A 26,938-nucleotide genomic window follows, 5' to 3' on the forward strand; every position below is an offset into this window, starting at 1 on the left:
TGGGGTGAGGGGGGTGAGGCGTGGGTGTGTGGCGACGGCAGCTGAGGGCATGGGAGGAGGAGATGTTGGGAGAGTGTCAGTCTTTACTACTTACCATTATCTTGCAGGCTCATTCTTTTGACAGGTGGCAGTGGCGCCCTGAACCTGACACATGTTACTCTGTTAGAGGAGCTTATCAGCTTCTCACTTCTCATGTTTCGGTTACTTTGGATGATGCGGATAACCTTATTTGGCACCCTCAGGTTCCTTTGAAGGTTTCCATATTCGCGTGGCGTTTATTGCGTGACAGGTTGCCTACGAGAGTAAATCTGGTTACTCGAGGTGTTTTATCTTCTACAGCTCACAAAAAACTAATTAACACACATCACACTAGTTAACCTTAGTATTATATTTGCTCTTAATATCAGTTTTTTCTTTAAAACAACATGGCATAGTATTAACACACATCACACTAATTAAGAACGCATTTAAATGTTTTAGTCGCAATCAATTTACCTTGCAAATTATTACAAATATATTTTACATAAAAAGTCTGAATTCTCTTCGTCGAATCCTAAATTTACATTTCATTAGATCCATCAAACTTTATTAAAATTAATTTACAGCACAATTGGCATAGGAGATTTCCTACATAGCTCGACGCACAAAATTTTGAGTAGTAGCATAATGAGAAGAAATAGCTTCCGGGAGAAATTGAGTAAACTCATCAAGAATGTCGGGATGATCTTTGAAAATAAAAGCAACCTGAAGAAGTTCAATTATAACAAATGAAGCATCAAATATATTTATATTGTGACTGTGCAAAAATCGTGCATTTAACTTTTCAAAAGTCAATTTATTGTATTTTTCAATGTAATTATTCTGCTTTTGGAATCCTTACTGTGTGCCCTTAGGGCACATGTTAGCATGACCCTAAAGGAATATAACATGATTCTCAAGCATAAACCCAGCACATACCTCTTTGCAGACCTCAGTGAAAGACTTCTGTTTCTTATAATACATAATTAATATGTGAAGAAATGAATAGTAAATGTGAACATCTTCAATGTCTTGAAACTGAGTCTGCATGAAAATGATCCATTAGACTCAAAAATAAATTCTTCTTTAAGTTGTACCTTTGGAAAGGAAAACAAATTAAAAATCTTCATGAAGAGTTTCCATCAAACTTAAGAACTCTCAATACCTTTATCTTTTTCAAAAAATTTACAGCATCTTCCTTATTAACATGTTTCTTTTGGCAAGAATTTTCACTCTTCGATGAAAGTTCGATTTCATATCCAATTGGTAAGAATTGGTTTAATCTCCGTTGCAAATCGCTATGCCCTTGAAATATTTCCGTCAATCTTTTTATTAAATCCTGAAAATCAATCCTACAAAAATACCAATAAGATTGACAAATTAATTAACAAATTTAAAACTCACTCTCATATTATAATATAAAAAATAATTTGTGGTACTATATGATCAAACCTTTGTTTCTTATAAGCATTCATGAGTCTCATAAAGTCATCATACTTATCCTTCTTATTTTCTTGAATAAATATTCTCTTCACTTCTTTCATAAATTCTAAACCTTCTTTAAGTTCCATGGAACGTATGTTTTTCATCAATGATTTTCCTCGGCTTGACATTCAATCCAAAAAAACAAAAAATTAATTCGGTAAAATTGATTAGGAAATATTGAGCACATAAAACTTGAATGTGAATTATTGCTCGATTTCGCATGCAGATCCAAAAACTCAAAATTTAACCATAGCTAAAAAAAATCCATACACCATTTGGTTGAAGATCCAACTGTTCTATCAAGTACAAAAGGGGAAAAGCAACTCAAACAAAACTAAGAAAAAAAAAGTTAATTTGCAAACCTCAAGTTGCTCATGGTTCCAACGTTCTCACCAATCGATCGAAATCAAGAATCTCGAATTCACGAATTAGAGCGAAATCCTGCAAACAAAATAGAGATTGAAATGAAAATTAGTATTGCTTAAATGTAAAGCAACATAACAATGAATTCAAGCAACTAAAACTGAAATTTACCTAGTGATTGTGAAGTCTCAAAACTTTGAGTAATTGAAGAAAATGAAGAAGAGATGGAAGATGAATAAAAAGGGAAGATTTTGAAGTCTCAAAACTTTGATTGTGAAGTCTCAAAACTTTGTGTGATATATATATGTCGGTTGTAGATTTTGAGCTTTATTCCGGATTATGTGCACACGGAAACTTATGGCTAAACAATAAATTCATCTATGATTAATTAAATATAGCTTGGGCGCGTTAATTAAATATTTAAAGAGGTTAATTTAACGAGTTTAAATTAAAACCCTGACGTAATTTATACTTGCTCCGGCCTTATAAGCAAAAGTCAAAAAAAAAATTTGGTCTTAAATATAAGCAAAAGTTGTCAAAATCAACTTTATTTAATGTTATTATTCCTAAAGTACCTCATTAATTGTTCTACTTTTTTAACATAATTGTAGAGTTCCAATGCAAATTATAAGGGCATTTTAGGAATTTTAATAGAAATATCACATGAAATTAAGACAAAAAAGCTACTTCTTAATAAGTATACAAAATGGAACTTTGGCTTACAAAAGAGGCCGGAGGGAATATATTTTATAAATGGATTTATATTTCACGGTTCAATCCCCACAATTGCGATTGAGAGGGATTAAAACCACTTGATGTCTGAACTGACCCTCTAACCAGATTAGACATTATAGTCGACTGAATACTGGTGCTGAAAACCAAAAAATAAATAAATGGATTTATATTTCATCTATGAATGTTGAAAAAAAAAAAAAAACCAAAACCTGATTTTTGCAAGCGTTTGTGATGATTAAATTGATATAGTAATACATAAATTGGTTTAGCAAAATGGTGTGAGAATGAATAAAAACCTTTTCAATTATGAGTCCTTATTGCGTAAAAAAATATTATGAGTCGTTATTTTCATAAAGGGTTCGGCTAACATGTGCCCTAAGGGCACATTTTAAGATGCATTTAATTAATCAATATCTCATTTAATTTACTTTAAAAATAGCAATAATCAACTTTATTAATTAAAAGATATGGTTCACTATATTTATTACTGTTCTGGTAAAAAACAAAGGGGGTTTGTATTATTCAAGATTGATAACTGATACAAGTATGATCAGAGAAAAAATTGATTCTCTTTACAAGAATGAAAAAATTGTGTAGAATGAATCAACTGTCTGTGTAGAATCAGTCAAAAGTTCCTCCTCTCTTCTCTTGAAACAGACCCTATTTATAGGTAAAAAGTCTCCTCTTGCTTCTTAAGTAACTGCCTTGCTTGGAGAGGAATTCATGGGTAGTGGCAGTTTCTTCTCCAAGCTTCTTTTCTTCTTCTCCAAGTTTCTTCCTTCTTCTCCAAGTCATGGTGGATCATGCTTATCATGTGTTTTTCATGGTTGTTTTCACGCTTCTCCTTTAGATGCTCCCATTGGGCTTTTTTTGTATTGGGCCTTAACAAATCACACCCTGGTCCATGGCCCGGTACACAGCCCCCCAAGCACGAGGCTTCAAGAAGGCGAAGTGCTTTTGAATGAAGTAACTTGGCGATTATTATGTCTCAGCGTGGTTCTATGTCGCCTATTTGTTGCTGACTCATAATATTTGTTTGCTTGTCGCCTTGTCCTTCCTTTTGTTGTTGATATTTCTTAGATAATTTGTAAGCCCTTCTATGACTTTTGAATATCTTGATGTACGCCATTTGTGGCTTTGAATATTGTTGTCATTGTTTCTTGGCGACTTTGAGCATGTTGGCAAGTCGCCCTTCCTCTTTTTTCATTGTATTTGTATTTTCAAGCTAGCGTTGTCACCAATCTCGCCTCTTCATCTTTCGCGATTCGTCCCTCCTTGTCTTCTTGAAATCAAATTGAAACTTTGAGGCTAGTAACTTTGTTGGTCGGTACTTCTGCTTATTCTACTCAACATGAGTTTCTTTAGACACTCTATATTTGAGGATTGTAAGTATTCTGGCGTAATCTGTCTCGCAACTTCTTTGTTGTAGTTGATTTTCGTACTGTCAGACTTGCACGCCTTATTTTGTCACTCATGTTCCTTGGCGATTTAGAAAGAATTGGCGCTGCTTGGAGTCACCCTTCCACTGTACTTTGTGTTTGGTGTTGAAAATAATCTCGCCTTTGAAATTTTTAACTTTGCACCTGCAATGTCTTTAGCACCTTAAATATAATTATATATCATTTATGAATAACTTTATACTTGTTGCCTTTTTGGCGATTGTAACTAGTATGGCGATATGTCGCCTTGTTTCGCTGCATGACGAGCGATCTGGTTGTGTCCTTCTTACTTTTAGAATCATACGACTTGACGTTATGGTGAATCGCCTTGTTTTGACTGTGTGTAAGCTTTCCCTGTTGGTGGTGTTGATAATCTTGCCTTTCTTCGCTGTACATTTTCTGTTTCTGACGCCCCCTACGGGTGACGTCAAGGCCTCTCAACCCTGATTTTTCTGTTTTTGACGTACCCTACTCGTAAGGTTTACAGGTAGCGCCAGTGCCTTTCAACCTTGGTTTATTTTCTGTTTCTGACGTCCCCTACGGGTGACGCCAGGGCCTTTCAACCTTGGTTTATTTTCTGTTTTTGACGTCCCCTACGGGTGACGCCAGGGCCTTTCAACCTTGGTTTATTTTCTGTTTTTGACGTCCCCTACGGGTGACGCCAGGGCCTTTCAACCTTGGTTTATTTTCTGTTTTTGACGTCCCCTACGGGTGACGCCAGTGCCTTTCAACCTTGGTTTATTTTCTGTTTTTGACGTCCCCTACGGGTGACGCCAGGGCCTTTCAACCTTATATTTTCTTCAGAGCTTTCATATGAGTTGATCTTGAATAATTTTTTGTTCAGAGCCCGCAGCTTAATCATGATTACTGCAAATAAGCTTTGATACATTAGAGGTTCAACGGTAATAATATATGAAAAATAAAACAAACGAAAATGATACCGCCATGGGCGGTTTGTCGCGGCGCTCCTCGCCTAGCAAGAAAAACAATTATGTTTTGGCGTGGCGAGACTGAGTTCCATTGCGGTAGTCATCGCGGAATATGCTTCAACCTGAAATATTAGTTGGCGGCTTCTATCTCGCCGAGTGATAATTATTGAATTTTCATGTTAATTTTCCACATTTGTTCGTTGTCCTGCACTATGATTAACATCAATGAATCAAAATAGAAATCATAGATGAATAAACTAAATTTCCTAATCAAGATTTCAAAAGAATAAATTTCAAAGAAAGTGACATTATAGCAAGTGCTTCAAGTATCTGCACTAAAAACAGGTCGGTTAATAATAAGTCTCATATACTTCATTAGTTTTGCATGTATGATTAATTTTAATTAATCGATAAACGAAACAGATAAAAATGTGATACGTAGAGAAAGCATATTCATGTTAGTTATAAGTAAAAAGCAAAATACTTTGTAAGAAGAATACTGATTTAGTTCTTAACCGAAAAAATGTAGAAACATATGAAAATTTTTATACTTTCTCTGTTGGTTATATTTGTCTTGGTCATTTTAATTTAAAGTGTTGACTTATTTATCAGAGTTGAAGTTCTTTCATGCAAAAGTTCTTTCATGTTTGAAATGTTTACATGAGGTCTTAAGAAAGTTAGTTCATACAATCACACAAAATATTTTATCGTGTGCTAGAATAATTTATAGCAGGATTAAAGATATCACATATCAAATAAGCACAAACAGTTTTGAACCAAACAGAACAGCGATTCTTGAATTTAGATCTTGTAAAGTGGCACACCAAAAGAAAAACAAGTCTCATTCTAGTGATTATTAACCTTGAAATACATAAGTACCGATGTTCTTTTCTTTTACTCATTGATGAGATTATTATTATTATTATTATTATTATAGATGGCGATAGAATGTGATTCATGAACTATAAATTAACCATGTTAATAAAACCGATAACGTATATATGCACAAATAATATATTATCACAATAGAGAGAGCGAGAACTATATGATTAAATGGTAAGTTAGAGGAAAAGAACGTTAACACCTGGATCGGGAGTCGCCTAGCAAGAAAAACAATTATGTTTTGGCGCGGCGAGACTGAGTTCCATTGCGGTGGTCATCGCGGAACATGCTTCAATTGGAATGTTAATCGGCGGTTTTTATCTCGCCGAGTGGTACCAATGTTTAGTTGCTTGAGTTTTATGATCACCTCTCTTAGCAAGAGGACCTAATAAGCATTTTGATGAGCATCCTACTTCTGCTTCACTATTCTGAGTTGTCAAGCAAGCATTTCGTAATTTTAGCTTCCTTAACCTCTTCCTCCGCTTCACTTCCCTCGTAAACCAATTCGGAATATTGCCTGCTGACTAATAGACACAAGACCTTCCAAACTGTATGTGCCGGGGCTTTAATCAAAGCTCTGTCGTTACTGAGTACACTCAAATTGACGGCGGGATTGGCTTTCACATCTTCTTGCATTGTGACCTTCTCTGTCAGTGCTTCAATGTCTGACTCGACCACTACCGCAACAAAGTTTGACGGCGGTGCCGGACAAGGCTGCAGCAGCCACGATCCCCGACGACGTTGGACAGCAGGTGATGAATATGCTTGGACTCATGATTTTGACAGAGATGGCATCCATGTTTGAAATAATGATGGGCGAAGGTGGAACACCGACGACAATTGGGCATGACAGCGAATGTAGATCCATGCCATTGATTAAGCAAAATTAGTCATGGAAAATCAAATTGAAACAGAGGCAATGTATGAACGAACTAAGTTGAACTAGAAACAAACATCACAGCAAGCCAAATATATTAACTCTCCTCTATTTATTTTTGTTTTAAAACATCCAAATCAGTATCACTATAACAGGCATAGAACTAGCCTTTATTAAGATGGAAGCTATAACATCAGCACAGCAGGTATCTCTAACACTGTCTTTTCATTGGCCTCCATAGAACTAATATAAGATTCTATATAATATATAAAGCAATTTTTTAACAATTATGACATTAATAACTAAACTTTTTAATCATATTGTTACTTTCATGAGAATGATTAATATTTAGTAACCACAATGAGAACAACTTGGCAAAAATAAGAACATCGTGGCAATAAGCTTCAGAATTCAGTAATACTATGTTACTCATGCAACAAGATTGATAATATTAATGGGAAATTGAATACATATAACCGCAATCATACACTACAACGATTAATTTAATACCATAAGCAAAGTAAAGCTATTAACAAATTGGCACTAAACGCCTCGCCGTGATGCAAGGTAGAACATTAAGCCAAATTATTCCGCAAAGAAACAATTGGGCTAGTAAATCAAATATGAATTAAAGGATCTTATGGAGCATTCAAAACAAATAAATCGGTGATATTAATTTCTTTCTGCTTATTAATTTCACGTGGAATCAACTCTTTTTATTACTTCAAATTACTCAAGGATGAAGACAGAACTTTTAATCGGTGATAGTAAATTGAAGCCAAATAAATCCAAACATTTGTCAGAATAGTATAGTTTTAAGACATTGCAAACAAAAATAAAGGATTGAAAGCACCTGGGCGGAATTGGTTCGCATCACCTCTTGTCAACTGACTGTTTCTCTCTGCGTCGCTAACACCGTTTTCTTTGGTTTTTTTTCTTCTCTGTCGTGTATTTCCATGTTCTCCAGCCATGTGGAGATGTTTGATTTTTCGTCTAGTTTTTGTGTGGTAGGCTGGGATCAAATGATTTTACCGCAGCCCCACGGTGGGCGCCAAAATGTTCTGGTAAAAAACAAAGGGGGTTTGTATTATTCAAGATTGATAACTGATACAAGTATGATCAGAGAAAAAATTGATTCTCTTTACAAGAATGAAAAAATTGTGTAGAATGAATCAACTGTCTGTGTAGAATCAGTCAAAAGTTCCTACTCTCTTCTCTTGAAACAGACCCTATTTATAGGTAAAAAGTCTCCTCTTGCTTCTTAAGTAACTGCCTTGCTTGGAGAGGAATTCATGGGTAGTGGCGGTTTCTTCTCCAAGCTTCTTTTCTTCTTCTCCAAGTTTCTTCCTTCTTCTCCAAGTCATGGTGGATCATGCTTATCATGTGTTTTTCATGGTTGTTTTCACGCTTCTCCTTTAGATGCTCCCATTGGGCTTTTTTTGTATTGGGCCTTAACAAATCACACCCTGGTCCATGGCCCGGTACAATTACCAATTTAAAAAAATTGCATAGGCAAAATATGATACTTGCCAAATACTTGATCTATGATCACGCGATTGGTCAAATTGTTTTTGCTACAAAGCTTTTTTTTCAAACTTTTTTTTAATATGAAAAAAAAATTAAATTATAGTAAGTATTATAAAATTCTAAAACATATTAGCAATTTAAAATCTAAAATAGTACTAACAATCGTTACAATTACAACATAATACTATAATACTCAGTCTTGATCACTGAAAAAAAACAAAAATCACAAGTTGACATAAATCAAGTATTACCAGGAGTACTATAAGTCTGATTGTTAACAAACCAAAAAAAATTGGATGCATATAATTATGGTTGTATTACCAATCACGTGATCATAAATCAAATTTGGCAGCATATCATATTTTGTCTTTCTAATTCTCTTAAATAGATAATAAATATAGTGGACTATATCTTTTAATTAATAAAGTTAATTATTACTATTTTTGAAGTAAATTAAATGGGATATTAGTTAATTAAATGCACCTTAAAATATGCCTTTGGGGCACATGTTAGCATTTGCCTTTCATAAAAAAAAGAGATCTTTTTCAATTATTTTTTATTTTTGTTTTTGTTTTCACAACCAGTATTTGGCCCACTAGACCGTCTAATTTAGTTGGAGGTTGGTTCTGACATCAAGTGGTTGCAGCCCCCTTCTCGATCGCAGTTGCGGGAGGTCGAACTCTGGTCTTCCCTACCAAGTCCAGCGTCAATCACCACTAGACCAATTAACGATCGATAGCTTTTCAATTTTTATAAGGAGCACTTTGATAAAATTACACATACCAAGGAAACACATTTATTTTCATTTAATACTTTTATAAATTTAAGTTTATTCCATGTATACCCTTATTTAATTACTCTCAATTCAACTAATTTACTTATACCTTTATTTATAATGAAATTAAACATTTAAAACATTTGAAAATTGGTCAAAATTTCTTATAAAAAAAATCCGGATGGAGTATCCTTTGTCTATAGTGGAATGAGGACTGTTTTATGAGAGTGAAGTTATAGCATTTCATTAATTAGGGTGTAATCAATAAAATTTATTAACGAAAAGAAGTAGGAGTAGTTCAAATAAGTTAAGTGACGACATTAATTCAAAACAATATTAAAAGAAAAAATATTCTGTTTTCTTGAAAAATAAAATAAAATTTGGGTGATTGGACCAATATCCAAGTGATAGCTTAACAATGATAGCTGCCACATTAAAAACCTTGTAAACACCTATGGAAAAATCAGATGAAGAGAAAAATAGTGCAGCGGATCAAACCATTAGCTAATAAATGTGTCAGCTTCGGCTAAGCTATGGGATTGATCTTTAACCATGCATAAGCCACTTTTAAGTGAAAATATTATAATTTCTTTATCTTCGGCTAAGCTATGGGATCAAAATAGATTTGTGTGTATCACATATTTTGAGTATGTTCATATCACCAGACTCTCGAACACGATTTGAGTATAAATTAGATCGCAAAAAATTATCATATATGTAAGCCTGATGAGAGTAAGAAAATACATATTGTAAGATCAAGAGTGATCTAAAGAGAAATTGCATATTAATGAAAAGTGTGGCCGAGATCATTTATAAAGGGGCTAAAGCCCAAAGAAAGAAAAGAAAACTACAATTTAACTACTTGGGGGGAAAGACACACCCCTAACATTGATAATATTCCTACTAATAATATTTACATTTTGCCTAAATGTGTATTGTTTTTCAAATTTCGCAAATTACAAATATTTACATTTTGTCTAAAAGTATGAATTCTATCAAATCCAAAATTTACATTTCATTTACATCCATCAAACTTTAGCAAAATCAAGTTGCTGCACAATTGGCATTGGACATTTCCTATATAGCTCGACTCACAGAATTTTGAGTAGCAAAATAATTAGAATAAGCTTCCGGGAGAAAATGAGTAAATTCATCAAGAATGTCGGAATAACCTTTGAAAATAAAAGCAACCTGAAGAAGTTCAATTATGACAAATCAAACATCAATATTGGAGACCAAATCATTCAAAAATATTAGGTTTCGACCGTAATAATATTTGGAAATGACTATGCACAATAATAAAATTCGACATATTTACCTCTTGGCAGACGTCGGTGAAAGACTGTTGTTTCTTATAGTACATATTTAATACGTTAAGTAATGAATAGTAAATGTGAACATCGTCTACGCCATGAAACCGAGCCTGCAGGAAAATTATGAACAAAAAGTCTACTCAACATAAGACGTAATAAGGAAGACTAAGTAATGTTATAAAAGAGTCAAAATACAAGAACCAAAAGAACCAAAAGACACAAAAATAAATTCTTCTTTAACTTTAAAACAAATTAAATCATCATGAAGAGAATCCATCAAACTTTAGAACACTTATAACCTTTATCTTCTTTAAAAAATTTATAGCATCTTCCATTTTTACATGCTTCTTTGGGCAAGATTGTTCACCCTCCGATGGAAGTTTGATTTCACATCCAATTGGCAAGAAGTTGTTTAATCTCAATAGCAAATCTCTATTATCTTTAAATATTTCCTTAAATCTTTCTGTATAATCCACACCATCAGTCCTATAAAATAACAAAAGGATTGACAAATTAATTACAACTAACAAATTTAAAACTACCTCTCACAATATAATACAAAAATATAATTTGTGGTGCTGTATGATCAAACCTTTTTTCCTTATGATAAGCCATGTAGAATCTGATAAATTCATCAAACTTATCCCTCTTATTTTGTTGAATAAATCTATTCTGTATTTCTAGGAGTAATTCTAAAGCATCTTTTCTACAATGTTCCATAGAACGTCGGTTCTCCATCTGGGACAAAAAACCGTTACCAACACACGCCAATAGAAAATTCGTTTCACTTAATTCAATGTACGTAGAGCAATATGACAATGAATTTAAGCATGTGAATCCGAAGATTATCGAGTATTCTCGTGACTTCTAAAAATTGTTGAGTAAAGAGAAAGAAAAGGAAAAAGAGATGGAGGATGAAGGAAGTGATGAACAAAGAGTGTTGTCGGTCATAAATTGTGAATTTTATTCTGGATTATGTGCATACGGAAAATATTTAATGAGGCTAATTGAAAACCATGAAGTGCCTTTTATAGGGGATTAGGGTTTATCTTTCATGTATGAATGATAATAACTTTTTAGTAAGCGTTTGTGTCGATTAGATAGACAATAAATTGGTTTCACGAAAGGGTGTGCGAATGATGAGTAATACCTTTTCATACTATGTTTCCTTGTTTACTGTAAAAAGAATGAGATTTTTCAACTATCTTTGTGTTAGTTTCCTTATTTAGTGGAAAGTTTTTTTTTTTTTTTTTTTATAAGTAAAAATTGAATGGCAAGTACAATGTTTACTCAATATAAGAAGAACAATGGATTAAAGTGATTCAAATTCAAGATACTTTCACGAATCCATTAAGAGTAGAAGAAGAAAGAATCAATTGGTGGCCTTGAAGAATGGTGATCAATGGGTTCAAGAGGTGGGGGAGGTAAAGGGGTTTGTAAAGAATTACTTTGAGAACAATTTTAGGGAGAGTTGGGAGAATCGACCGAATCTCAATGAAATTCCGTTTCATTCTCTAACTGAAGAGAATAATCTATCTTTGTTGGAACCTTTTTCTGTTGGTGAAGTTAGAGAGGCAATTTGGAGTAGTGATGGTAACAAAAGTCCAGGACCAGACAGTTTGAATTTTGATTTTTTGATGTTGGGAGATTATTAAAGGGGATATTATGGAGTTTTTGTATGAGTATCATAACAATGCATCCCTCCCAAAGGCTATCACTGCATCTTTCTTGACTCTCATTCCTAAGAAGGATCACCCGCAAGCTCTTTCGGATTATCGACCTATTTGCTTGGTGTCTAGTTTGTATTAGATGTTATCTAAGGTCTTAGAAACTAGGTTGAAGAAAGTTCTAGGAAAAATAATATCGGAAGTATAATCGGCTGTTTTACTCAACAGACAGATTTTAGATGGTGTGTGTTAGTTGTCAATCAATTGATTGATTTGACAAAAAGAATGAAAGATAAATGCTTGTTGTTCCAAGTAGATTTCGAGAGGGCCTATGATACGGGTGAATTGGAATTTTTTAGAATATATGATGATTAGAATGAGATTTGCTGTAGGATGGTGACGATGGATTCATGGTTTTGTGTTTCAAAGTTCCATGTCTGTTTTGGTAAATGGTAGCCCAACGGAGGATTTTAATGTTGGTAAAGGGTTGAGGCAAGGAGACCCTCTCTCTCCATTCCTGTTCTTGATTTGTAGATGGAGGTCTCACAAGCCTTATGCGTAGAGCGGTGGATAATAGCATTTTCCAAGGTTACAAGGTTAGTAACAATATTTCTTTTAATACTCTCCAATTTGCTGATAATACTATTATAGTGGGAGATGGTAATTGGGACAACCTTTGGACTATAAAAATTGTTTTGAGATTGTGTCCGTTCTTAAAGTTAATTTTTACAAAAGTAAGCTTTATGGAATTAAACTTGAGAACAACTTTTTAAGAGCTTCTTCGGCCTTCTTGCATTGTGAAGTAGAATCTATCCCCTTCCGATTTCTTGGAATTCCGGTAGGTGCTAATCCAAGAAGAAGAGCTATTTGGTTACCTATAATCGAATCCATGAAAAAAAGACTTTGTGCTTGGAACGGTCATAATCTTTCTATAGGAGGTAGAGTCACTCTCATCAATTCCGTACTATCAAGTTTACCTCTTTATTTTTTTTTCCTTCTACAAGGCACATATTTGTGTCTTAAAGGATTTGGTGAGTATTCAAAGAGATTTTTTGTGGGGAGGTAGTAAGAAAGTGTGTTGGGTTAGTTGGGAGCGCATTTGTCAACCAAAAGATAAAGGAGGATTAGGAATAAAAAATTTGGAGCTTTTCTATTCATCACTTTTGTGTAAGTGGAAGTGGTGGTGTTTGAGTGATAAAGAGGCTCCTTGGTACGATTTTTTGAGGTGGAGATATTGGTCTTTTGCAGCAAATTTTTTGTATGAGGAAGGGACGACTGGTCTTAAACAACCATCTATTTGGTGGCGCGATATTTTGAAGTTAGGTAGTGAGGAGGAAGGTAGCTGGTTCGATAATAACATCAGTAACATCCTAGGTGATGGTAATGATAATGGTTTTTGGAAAGAAAAATGAATCGGAACGGCACCTTTGCGCGATTTATTTCCTGCACTTTAAAACAAATCTATGCAGCAAGACAAATACAATCTCCTCCATGGGTGCTTGGGATTCTAATAATTGGGTGTGGAAAATAGAATGGACAGCAAAGCTATCGAAAATAGAAACAGTAGCAGCACATGATATTCTTTCAATTTTGGAAGCAGTGCGACCACGAAGGGAGGTGAGCGATAGGAGAAGATGGATTTTACATACTGCTGGTTTTTTTACTGTCAAAAGAGTGTACATGGCTTTGCAAAACAGGTCTGGTGCGCATGTTTTAGAGCTCAACACGACGAAAGCTTTGAAGAATCTTTGGTTGAATAATGTTCCATCGAAGGTAAGCATTTTTGGGTGGAGATTGTTGCTCCATAAACTACCAACTAGGGAAGCCCTATACAAGCATCATCACAAACAACCATGACAGAAGCTGTGTGTTTTGCTTCAAGGAAGTGGAAGATACCCATTATATTTTCTTCAAATGTGGCGTGACACTACTAGAAAAATCTTAAATACCGACGGGCAAAATCTGTCTCTAAAATACCAATATTCCGTCACTAAGCATGTTAGAGACAGAATTAGAGACCAATTTGATTCTGTCTTTAATTTCCTCGTCTCTAAACTATCAGAGACAGATTTTATATTCTGTCTCTGATTGGAGACAGAATTTATCTGTCACTATCAAATAAACATCCGTCTCTAAACATTGAATTCAAAACATAATAAATCCGTCTCTAAAGGAGACAGAATTTTCCGTCTCTAAATTCAAATAATTCTGTCTCAAAAATTCCGTCTCTAAGCATATAATTCTGTCTCCATATTGACAAAACACATTTTTCGTCTCTATAAAGTTTTTTTTTTATTTTCTTATTTAGCAATTAAATGCTTATACAATTTTTCAAATATTAATTTTTATCTACTATATGTAATTTATATAATTCTAGAATGTGAGAAAATCAAATTTCGATTGACACCAAATGTATGTCATTCTTACAAAGTATCAAGTGCACCACTACTGCACTAAATATAATATCAAACCTAAAATTGTCAAAGACACAAAAATTCATATAATTGATTTAACAAAAATACATAAAAGAAAGTAACTAAAGCTAAGCTTCATCATCCAACACATCATCTTCATCATCCATCACATAATTTTCATTATTATCCATCTCATAATTTTCATTATCACCTTCTCTTCCAAGTTGACCCGGAGAGTTTTGATTAATACTAGGCACAAACCTTCCCAAAATCTGATCCCAATGCTCCATCTTTTGTTTTAACGTTTCTTGTTCAAGATTCTTTTGCTCAAGTTCAACGGTTAATGCTTCGATCTTAGCCTCCATAGCAGCAACTTTATCTGACTGTACCACATCAGTAGAAATTGAAGGAGAAAATTTCAAAGATTCTTTGACAGTGGCAGCTTGAGATCCCAATCCAAATATGTGTCCCTTCTTGTTAATGCCTCCAACAACTTCCATGTATATACTATCATCAGATTGTTGGTTACTACCCTCACCTATTTGAGAATTTCTCTCAAACAATTTAGTTTGGTAACTTTCCTGAAAAATTGTAACTATTAGTATATTATTTACATTGCTAAAAGTTATAACTTAAACAAGATTAGTTTATACTTACAGCTATCAGAGCTTGTTCTTTGTTAAACCACTCATTTGATTTTTCCTTTGGTTTATGCATTCTCTGATAAACCTCAAAACAGGTTGGCTCTCTATTCAATTCCATCCTCTAAAACAATAACCAACATAAATTTAGTATAATCTATTTAAATTGAAATTCACTAAAGCATATTTACTACTAACCATTTTTTCGGCATGTTCTCTAGCAGAAATGGATCCTCCACTGTGCACATTATGTCCAGCTTGAGACTTTCTGTTTTGTGTATTAATCTTAGAAATATTTTGCCACTTTTCACCTTTCCATTGATCCGTTAATTCTTTTAACTTGTCTTCATCAATCCATTCATCTTTATCTTTACCGCTACGAACCTTGAACAAAGCATTTTTCAGGGCCAATGTTCCCCTACTATTAAAGCTTTTTTTAATGCTAGCTTCATCCTTTTCAAGCCATTTGTATTTGGCCTACAAACAAACAATACAAATAGTAGTGTAATTTCAGTTGCAAACACAACCTGTTTTTTTTTTTTTAATTGCAAATAGATTTATTAATAAAAGGCACAAAACAGAGAAGGGATGGTAGGGATAGTGGGACTAATTGTTGAGGTTCCTTTATTCAGTGCAATTGCTATAGTTAAGAGTCCATACCTATTGTTCAAGGGATGGTACAGACTTTTGCATGATTTAATCAGCAGAGAAGGTCCATTCCTTGAAACAGTTTGTGTTCCAATTGCTGGTTTAACAATCTTTGTGTGGTTTATCAGGTTTGTTTCATTAGTCTTTTTATATAATGGCAATGGTTGCTGAGTTTGATGAATATACAAATGATTGGCTCTATCTTAGAGAGGGGACATTCTTTCCAAAGTAAACTTCTTTTAATTCTTTCCAAAGGACTAAACACTCAGAACTCAGAAAATCAATTGACATTACTCAGAAAATCAATTGACTAAACACTCAGAACTCAGAACTCAGAACTCAGAAGCGCACAGGAGACTAAACACTCAGAACTCAGAATTCAGAAAATCAGCAAACCAAAAATCAGATCATTTGTATTTAGCTAAAACTACAACTTTCATGTGTGGTCGAATCAACTTAAAGTCAGCAAACCAAAAATAAGATCATTATTAAGCTAAATTTCCACACAATACCTTAAAGTCAGCAAACCAAAAATCTTGTGTGGTCGGATCAACAGCACTCCAACATGACCATGCGCCTTGAAAATTTTCTTTAAAGATTTTCGTAATAGCACCCCTCACATTAGATTCTGGTTCAAAGTTGAAAGTATGAGAAAAATTACAATAAGATGCAATTTCAAACATATATGGATATAATTATATGTAATTATATTAGAGAAGTTAAACTACTTATTTCCAGGGGCAGATCTAATAAATCATACATCCATTTGGGCAACAATGAATCTTTATGCAACCCAATCCAAGCTTTTCCACTGATTTCTTTGCACGATAGAAGTTTTTAGGCATTCGATTGTCATTTGGCAATGCCTTTTCAATAAAATCTACCCATTGATTAAAGCAGGTCTCAGAGATATTGAAGTCAGACTTGATACTTAATGCTTGTATTGCAGCTGACAGTTCAGAATAACTTTCACAACCATTATACAAGGGAGCTTGTGCAGCTTTCAACATATCAAAAAAATTTTTTGCTTCAGGATTAGGATCTTCCCTCATTTGTTCTTCACAACCAGATCCTTCATGCTCCAAATAAGTACCAAGAGACGGTCCAGCTGCATCCATTACCATTTGCTCAAAGTCATTCAAGTCTTCCCGAACCTCACTACTTCCATAATAGGAGTTGTTTGAAACCACTGGCAGAATTGGAGGTCTTTTCTCACCGTGGCTAGTCCAATAATAATAATCCTCCTTAAATCCCTTCATACAAAGGTGTCCCATGACATCTCCAACTGGGTGAGGCTTCTTACACTTGCATACTTTACATGGGCATCTCAACTTCCCTACTTTCTTGAAATTTTCTTGTGCACAAGCAAACTTAATAAATTCGTGAACCCCGACCATAAACTCATATGTAACTCTACTGTTATCGGGACTCATCCTATTATCCATCCACTTGCGATGTTCAGGAACTTCCATTTCTATAATTGACAATTATGTGCATGTCAATTACAATAGTACGATAATAAATTATCGTACAAGTTTATATTATATGGGAAACATATTGAAAATATAAGCTGCACATAAATGACAACTGCAATTGTTCTTTTCTATAATCAAGAAATAAGTCTATGTCAATTACAATAGTAGATAAATATGTATCAAGATTCCTTGTAATGATAAAGGAATCTTAAAATGCTAAAATATTTAGGTTGTACCAGTTAGTACAATAAATAAACTATTGTGCGAGTTAATATTATATGGGCAACAAATTGAAACTATACACATAAATGACAATATGACAGAGAGGAAAACCAGCCACCTCTAAAGTACAAGAAGTTGAAAGCAAACATATAGTAGTTTGTCATATTGTTTAGTAGATGAACGTTTTTTTTAATTGTCTTGCAGAAAGTTCAGGAAGAGGAGATTCTGTTACAGAGTCCAGCCATGGTGTCACAGAGAACAAAAAGATTTTTTCTAACTTAACTCTTATTTTCCCTCCCTGCCTAAGCTTTAAAGTTTAAGCTATTAGAGGTGCATTATGCTCCTCAGAAGAGATTATTCTCCCTCCCTGCCTAACCTTTAAAGTTCTAACAAAAAAGATACCTAATGATCCCCTACTTCCCCTTTAAAAAATCTCAATTATACCTTAAAAATCTCAAAAAACTTCAAAAAAAACAAATTAATATAATTTCACAAGCACAATCTTCAAATTCAAAACCATGACATGAACCTAATTAAACAAGTGAGTTTTCACTTAATCTCACAATAAGTAATTCTAAACATAATTAAACAGAACTGGTTTTATAATTAGATTAGAACACAATTAAGCTCACACGTAACAAAACTACAAATAATCCAAATCATAAAATTTTACATGTCACAAGGTAAGGATTACACAGCCATGTATCATCAAATTTTAAGAACACAATTGCAGCGGTATCATCAAATTTTAGCGGTATCATCAAATTAAGAACACAATTGCAGTGGTATCATCAAATTTTACACAGCCATGTCACAAGGTAAGGATTAAGATTTTGAATTCAAATCATAACTCACTTTAATTTCGTAGTAGAGGGATGGATGGATGGAAGGAGCAAGGTGTGACAACGGCGAGTCCTTGAAATCGATGGCCTGCAAAACAGGCCACTAAACAACAACAATTAAGAGAAAATTGCAGAAAATTGTAGAAATCTAAGAGAAGAAGGGTTAACAAGGAAAATATCACAAAAAGAAAAACCTAAGAGAAAGCATTACCGAATCCGGAGAAGGAAACAAATTGAGTTCGCGACTGAATCGTGGATGGGGGAGTGAATCGTGACCTCTGAATCGTGGATGGAGGAGTGAAGAACCCGACCTCTGAATGATGGAGGAGTGGACGACGATGAAACGGAGTGGATTCGTCGATGGAGGAGTGAAGAACCCGACCTCTGAATGGTGGAGGAGTGGACGACGATGAAACAGAGTGGATGGTGGAGGAAGAAGGTGATGAAACGGAGTGGATGGATGGTGGACGGCGAAAACGGAGTGGATGGTGGAGGAAGAAGGTGAAACCTAAGTCAAAGACACTCTTGTCTTATTATTATAAAAAAATATTTAATAAAATTATAATTCTGTAAAACTTTTTGGCGGGTAGTGAAAAAATTGGGTAAACTTTTTGGAGGGATGACACGAAAAATAAATTTTCAATATTATTTCATAAACTTTTTGGAGGGATGACACGAAAAATAAATTTTCAATAAATTTTTGGAGTGACCGGCGCCGCTCTTTCTTTCCCGTTCTTTCTTTCTCCGTTTTGGTGTTTCAATTTTTTTTTCATCAATATATTTATATATTTTTCCCAATTTATATATTTATATTTTTATGTATTCCTTCCTTCTTTTTTATTTTTGGACGTTATAATTATATGTATTCGTTCCTAAAAAAATTTGCATTTATATTTTTTTAATATGCATATTTATTTTTAATTCATTTTTTTGACAATAACCACGTGGAGAGATTTAATAAAGAAAAAAAATGAATTTGGAGGATAATTGGTCCCAAACCAAAAAATAACTAGATTTAAAATTGAATTTAAGAAATATCCGGTTTTAAACTAAATTTGATAAATAACCCATTTAAAAATCGGATTTACAAATTTAACCGGTTACGTAACCATAATCATATTTAAAACTAGTTTGATAACCGGTTTTAAATAAAATGTGGATTTGGTTATGGATACTAATCCAAAAAAATGGTTTATAAATGGTTTGGTTTTGGTTTTGGAGAAAAACCGACCATGCACACCCCTACTTTCAGCATGTTAATGAGTTTGGAGTTAGGGTTTTCGTGGAACTGACCAGAGTGATTGAAGAATTGGGTGTGAAATTAAATGGGAAAAACACCAAATTGAAGGGGGGAAACACCAAACTGAAGGGGAAAAGAGGATTAGGATCAAGAAAAAAGAGAGTTACATACCTTGATTGAAGGCAAACGCAGACGAGCAAGATCTCCAACTACATGATTGAAGACAAAGTGATGGCCGTCGACAGTGGTGACTGTGTTGAGACGAGATCTGAGAGAGACAGTGGTGCGGTGGTGACTGTGGTTAGGGTTCTTTCATCTTGTGTGTTTTCTTTCTCTGCTTTTGATAATTGTTTGTTAATGCGTTTATTCTTTCTATTGCATCTAAGGAATTTTAAGGAATTGCCTTAAAAATATTAAATTTAATCATTTTTTGAAAGAATAATAAAATTATCAGATGCTTCAAAAAAAAATTATCAAATATTTTTTGAAAGAATAATAAAATTATTCTATGCTTCAAAAACTCATGGAGGAGTGATTAAAATAAAATCTTATTATTATAAAAAAATATTTAATAAAATTATAATTCTGTTAAACTTTTTGGCGGTCAGTGAAAAAATTGGTTAAACTTTTTGGAGGGATGACACGAAAAATTGAGTAAACTTTTTAGAGGGATGACACAAAAAATAAATTTTCAATGTTATTTCATTAGAGACAGATTCTAGAGACAGATTAATTCAGAGACGGATTACTTCTGTCTCTGACAAATGTTTGAATATTTAAATTTAAGTTGATCAATTAGAGACGAATATAGAGACAGAAATTATTAGACATGACTAAAATCCGTCTCAAATTTTCGTCTCTAACTATTTATTTCAATTATAATTATAAAAATAATAAAATAGAGACGGATTTAGACACGAAATTTTATTGACACGGAAATTTCTGTCTCTAAAATCCGTGACTAATACATATATTTGAATTTCGGTCTCTAACAACTTTTTTCTGTCTCTAATTCCATCTCTATTAGAGAAGAAACAAATTTCGTCTCTAAATTCCGTCGGTATTTGAACTTTTTCTAGTAGTGTGACCAAGCTTATTCCTTTTACTGATACTTCATGTCATTTTAATTTATTTGGAGACTCAATATATGGTAATAATAGCAAGAGGTTCCGGCACATTATTTGGTTGACAACGACATGAAGCATTTAGCGCACTCGTAATAATATTTTATTTAGAGGAGATTTTGTCAATGTATCTTCTTTAGTGAACCAAATTATTTATATTGCTTGGTTTTGGTTTATAGGCCGCTTAGGGAGCAATGCTTTATTGGCTTTCCATGACTTGTGTAATAATCCATTGGATTGTTTTCGTGGTATCTGAGGTAATTATCTTTGAATTGTAAGGGTTGAGTACCCCTTATACTTCTTATAATTCAAATATTACTTATAAAAAAAATTCGTCAATAAATATCTCTTTAATTAATGCTCATACAAACCATCATCATTCTTAATTTCTTACTCAATATCTTAATGACAAAATTGCTTATAGTTAAAATCTCACAATAAAATACTACATTTTCTCTACACAACCAAACCTTAGGTTTCCAAAGTTGCATCATTATTGGTAGTGAATAACTCTTATCACTAACTTATTATGGGAACAAAATCACTAAATCCATCACTAAATTCATTGAGGTGAGATTTTATATTCATCGGGCAAATAGTTATTAAACTTCATTAATAATTCTTCATGCTCTTTAAACAATTCCTTCACTCTTGCTGCAACATCTTCAACACCAATTCTACAAATATTCAAAGGGAAAATACAAATCAGTTACAATTAACAAATTCAAATACCTTTTGAACAATATAATAAATAATAAATAAATCAAACCTTCTTTCCTTGAAATCTCTCATAATCTCTATAAAGTCATTAAACTTTTCCACCTCGTCTTTAAATGCATCCTTAATTTCATCCAGATACACCAATGTATCATCGGTAGATATTACATTGTTTGCACTTGAAGATCCACTCATTCTCTACTGTTGTAAATGGCATAAAAAATTTATATTATTATTGAAGGTACTAAAAATCATGAAAATACAAGAAAATCCAAAGTGAAAAATCACATTCTAACAAAATTGAAATTTAGAGCGATATAAGTACAACCGTGGTCCTTTTTCGGTCTTTTTTTATAAATAACACTTTGAAAAAATCACACAGATCAACGAAGTTAATTTTCTCATTAATAATTCTAAAATTTTATGTTTTATTTCAAAATTAACCCTGGATTATTTGATACCCTGAAAAAATCCCATAGACCAAGGAATAGATTATATATTTTATTTAATAATTAAGGGTACAAATAAAATTGTGTATTTAATAAGAATAAATCTAAAGAGTGTTTCTTATTAAAAAAAACCAATTTTTTTAAAGTATTCCTTATAAAATGGGCCGTAGAAAATATTAAATTAAACTTTTTTGATTAATCCAAAAACACAAAGAGAAAATGAGATGGAAATTCGATTAAGAAAAAAATAAACGAAAAAGAAAATGGAAGGAAAAAAAACTTTTGCCACCTTCAGAAAGTAATGGTGAGAACACACAGACTTTGTTGAGATGGAGTTTTTTCCCAGTTTTAGAACACAAGACAATGTGAGAGGGAGATAACTCAAAATGTGATGATATATATAAGAGAATGAGAAAAATAAAAATGGCATGGAGGTATTAAAATTTGACTATTTCCCTGATAATGCATATTTTAATTCTTTTTACATTTTTGAAATATTGTCAAATGAAATTTCTAACATTCAATGATTATTTATTTTGGATGCATTGAATTTGTAATATTTAATCAAAATAAGTAAATATATTTTTCTGTTGAATATGCCTTAAAAGAAGAGTCTAATATTGTGAACCAAATTCAAAGATTGATTTTATTATTTTTAGTAAATTTTAGTAAAATACAATATTTTGTATTTACTTTTTTTTGTTACTTAGTTTTTATTATCATAAAATTTATTTTTTATTAAATATGGCAAAGGTCTATCTTTAAACTATTTTTGAGTGGTCCAAAGTAAAAATTCTCATTTTGTCAGATAAAATACTCATTATAGTATTTTATGAGAATTTATTTTGTATGTTTATTAAAATAAAAAAAATAATTTTATTTTGAATTTACATTAATTATAGTCTTATATGGACCAAGATTTAAAGGTTGATTAATTCACTATTTGAAATAAATTTTATTAAAATAGTATCATCATCATCATCATCATCATCATCATCATCATCATATAATTCATTATTTAATATGGTAAGGGTCACCTGACCAAAAAAATAAATAAGGTAAGGTTCTATTTTTATACTATTTTTGAGATCGAGTTACTAATTAAAAAAATTCATTATATCAAATAAAATATCCATAATGATATCTTGACTAATATACTCCCTTGTCCCCGTGAACTTAACTCAATTGTATGAATGTTAATACTCCCTTGTTCATGTAAGCAAATCTCAATTAACTGTTATTTATAAAAAGGACATAAGGGAGTAATTAAGTTTTTGCAGAGAACAAAATTTAACCAACATTGTTAGAAATTAATATTGGTTAATATGATATTTAAATAAAAAAAAAATCATATATGATATCCTATTTATAAAATTTGGATTATGACAAGTCGGTAGCCTATCCTAAAGAAGTTGCCAAGAGAATACTGCCATTTTTTAGGGGGCCCAAGTTTTTCATACTTTTGGGAGCAACAGTTTTTCCTCTTAGAAAAACACCTCATCAGTAGTGGACCGAGGAAGGACCATGTAAGCCGACTTTACCGAGAAGAAACCACACGGGTCATGATTCCAACACCAAGAATCAACTTCTATATAGAGATATTGGCGAGCCATTCAAAATTTCGAGAAGATTGCCCAATAGATTAAGCTCTCAGACAAAGAGATATTTTCTCCACCTTAAATCCCAAACCCATTGATCTTCAACCTAACTACCAATCTCCCCCACCTTACAAGCACTTTGGGCTGACACTTGAGAGAGTCTTTGGAACTGACTCCTTAGAGGGGTTTCCCCACCCAAGATCAAACCAGAAGGAAGTCGTGAGCCCATTTCCAACCTTTTTAGTGACCCCTCTGAAAACCAATGTGAAATTGCATCCACGAGACCGCTTAGTAAGGACAAGTTCCTCCACCAGCATGAGGTATTCCTAATCCCTCCAAGATGAGGGGATCGAAATAATTGACCATATATTGCAAAATAATAATAATAATAATAATAGGGGTTTATGTAGTATATGCTAGAGGTTTAGGGTTCGATCCTCAGCTCTATTGTAAAACAATTATGTGAATGACTTCTTGGTTTTGTTACGATCTAAAAGACTTGTGATTTATATTTTGTTTTTTTTTTTTTTTTTGTATTTGTATTTCAATTCTTTTGTAACTAAAATTCGTTGATAAAAAAAAAGATTGAACGAGATACATAACTTATAAATAAAATTTAGCAATCAATGGTTGATATTGAACATTAATTCCTACTAGTATATTATTTCGTGGGCGATTAATATTTGAATTTTTTGTAGAAAATTTTAATGAAATTTCCATTGAAAACTTCCGGTAAAGAAATATATACGAACTTATAATGATGGTTAAAAGTGATCTTGTGATACTAATTTGTTTTTAAGTAGTGTACATCTTATTGCAGCGACTTTGATTGTTGTGAAAAATATAAGAAATGGCAAAAACTTGCATTGGGTGGAACATAGTAATAAACTTGATGTGATGAGAAGAAAGAATTCGGAAGTAAAATCTTAAAATTTTCACTAAACATTAGAAAGCTTAAATTTTTGGAAATAGAACAACATTTAAAAAATTACCACACAGTTTAATATGCTAGTGTTTAATAAATAAAAGAGAAAAAAATTAATGGATTATCAAAGAAAACTTTCAAATCTAATTTTAAGAAATCAACACAAAGTACAAATTTAAACCATATGCTTAGAGAGACCATATCAACTTGTAGATACTAATTAGGTATTAATTAGGAACTATCTAAGATATTCATTATATTAGTTGCAAATTAGTTACGAAATTTTTTGATAGATGATTTGCCGCTAAATTCATACTACGCCCTATATAATAGCTAATTCACAACAAATCTGTAGCTAACTCTTTTTTACTAGATTTTAGCTACGAATTAGCAACAAATGCCGTCGTAGTTAATCCCGTATTTTCTTGTAGTGTAAATATCATGAAAACATAAAAAGGAGGATCTGGTGTTGAGAACATATAAACCTTTGCCATCTTCAAAAGCTAATGTTGAGAACACAAGACTTTGTTTAGATGGAGTTTTTTTCCCCTCAGTTTTAGAATACAAGACAATGTGAGAGGAAGATAAATCAAAATGTGATGATATATAAGAGAATGGGAAAAATAAAAATGGCAGGGAGGTATGCAAATTTGACAATATCCCCCGATAATGTATATTTTAATTCTTTTTACATTTTTGTAATATTGTGAAATGAAATTTTTGACATTCAATGATTATTTATTTTGGATGCATCGAATTTGAAAAATTTATTTAAAATAAGCAAATATATTTTTCTGTTGAATATGCCTTAAAAGAAGAGTCAAATGTGAACCAACAATCAACACATAATTAAGTAGATTTTCACGTGAGATCGATAACTAACTCATAACCAATTTTTTCTGTAGATACATATGACTTACTCTAAGACCCCGTTTGGATTGATTTATTTTAAGTTTATGTGGATTTATCTATTGATATAAGGCCTCGTTTGAGCATACTTATTTTCTGCTTTTCTACTTCTTAAAAAAAAAATAGGGAAGTAAAAAATTGTATTTCACACTATTTCTCCTTAAAAGAATTAGAGAAATAAAGTAAAGAAGTAGAATATAAGAAGAAGTTGGGTCAAACACAATTTTTTACTTATTTATTACTTTTTAAGGAAAAGAAAAAAAGTAGAAAAAAAGTAGGGTCAAACGGGGCCTAAATCTTTGTATTTGTTGTGTAAATCAATAAAAAAGTGCTTATCACAAATTCATAAGCTATTTATGCCCTGTTTTATTAAGTTCTCACGATATGCTTATAATTGGGCTTAACAAGGAGCTTATGAAAAATATCCCGCTTTGACTCTCGTATGCTCCATTCGAAAAAACATAAATGTTGGTTAAAAAAAAATTCTCAAATCATAAAAAAAAAAAATTACTGTAGAAAAAACAAACAAAACAACTTATAAACGTTATAATCAACCATAGGTGAGGAAGGGCTGAAACATTTTTTTATGTGTGGTGATATTATCAAGTCAATAAATTATAGGCGTATTCGATATTTGATTTGGTTAACTATTACTTAGTGTATATGAAGATTGAGGAATAATATCATTTTCAGAGGGACGGTGACTGATGTGCCTATGTTGGTTGATAATATCATGGTGATCTCGTGGATTTAGTTTAATTAGTGGAAGAGTCAGACATAAGTCCACATATTTTTTTTTCGGATTGGTGTACCCATCATTTTTTTTGACTATATGGTGTACCCATCCTATTTTTTATTTTTTTGATAAGCAAAAAATGAATTATAAGGAGTACAAGGGGTACTCAACCCTTACAATTCAGAATAGATCACTTTAGATGCGTTGAAAATAATCTAAAGGATTATTACGCCATTCAGAAAAAACTAAATTAACATTGTTCCCTGTTCGGCCTATAAACCAAAACCAAGAAAAATAAACAATTTGCTCCACTAAAGATGATATGTTGACACAGTCTCCTCTAAAAATAATGTTATTACGTGTACGCCAAATACTCCATGTCGTCGCCAGCCAAATTATATGACGAATTCGCTTGCTATGATTGCCTTTTGCTAATTCACCAAACAAAGTGAAATGGCTTGTGACGTCCTCAAAAGGGATCACATTAGTGTCCAACCAAACAAATATTTTCTGCCAAATTTGTGAAGTAATGCAGCAAGTGAAAAAGATGTGTTGTATGTCCTCTACCTCTTTGAAGCAAAATACGCAACTTCTCTCATGATTATTCGTGATAATACCTTTGCAAAATAAAGCCTCCCGGGTTTGTAATTTTTCAAGTAACAACCGCCAACCGAAAACGCTAACTTTTGATGGAACATTGTTCTTCCATAATCTTTTCAATGCTGCCACTGTATTTGTATCAAGTGTAGTACCTACACGTTTGTCCTGCAAAACCATGTACGTTGATCGAACCGAAAAAGAACCATCAGAATTTGATGACCATCTTCGCCTGTCGCTAGAAGCTCTGTTAGGCCGAACTTGTTCAAACAATTGATGCAATTCATTGAGGGATTCAATATCTGCATTATCAAGTGCTTCCATCCAATTAAGTTTCCAAGACCACATGTTGTTATTCCATATCCCCATATTTGAAATGCAAGCATCTTTA

General features: G+C 32.7%; 2 protein-coding genes across 2 annotated transcripts; both read right to left on the reverse strand.

Moving 5' to 3' along the window:
* Positions 1-1,875: 1,875 nt before the first annotated feature.
* LOC123904388 (paired amphipathic helix protein Sin3-like 4) lies at positions 1,876-11,081 on the reverse strand. The gene is made up of 5 exons (XM_045954062.1): positions 10,936-11,081; positions 10,643-10,829; positions 10,349-10,453; positions 10,126-10,221; positions 1,876-1,944 (listed from the first exon to the last, which is right to left on the reverse strand). The coding sequence occupies exons 1-5, from the start codon at positions 11,079-11,081 to the stop codon at positions 1,876-1,878; spliced, it is 603 nt and encodes a 200-aa protein (XP_045810018.1).
* A 3,310-nt stretch (positions 11,082-14,391) lies between these two features.
* LOC123906844 lies at positions 14,392-19,798 on the reverse strand. The gene is made up of 5 exons (XM_045956857.1): positions 19,664-19,798; positions 18,266-18,355; positions 15,264-15,542; positions 15,082-15,189; positions 14,392-15,005 (listed from the first exon to the last, which is right to left on the reverse strand). Exons 3-5 carry the CDS (start codon positions 15,264-15,266, stop codon positions 14,553-14,555), a joined length of 564 nt encoding a protein of 187 aa, XP_045812813.1. The 5' UTR covers positions 15,267-15,542; positions 18,266-18,355; positions 19,664-19,798; the 3' UTR covers positions 14,392-14,552.
* Positions 19,799-26,938: the final 7,140 nt, after the last annotated feature.

Source organism: Trifolium pratense, linkage group LG2, assembly GCF_020283565.1.
Source record: "Trifolium pratense cultivar HEN17-A07 linkage group LG2, ARS_RC_1.1, whole genome shotgun sequence".
NCBI classification, from domain to species: domain Eukaryota; kingdom Viridiplantae; phylum Streptophyta; class Magnoliopsida; order Fabales; family Fabaceae; genus Trifolium; species Trifolium pratense.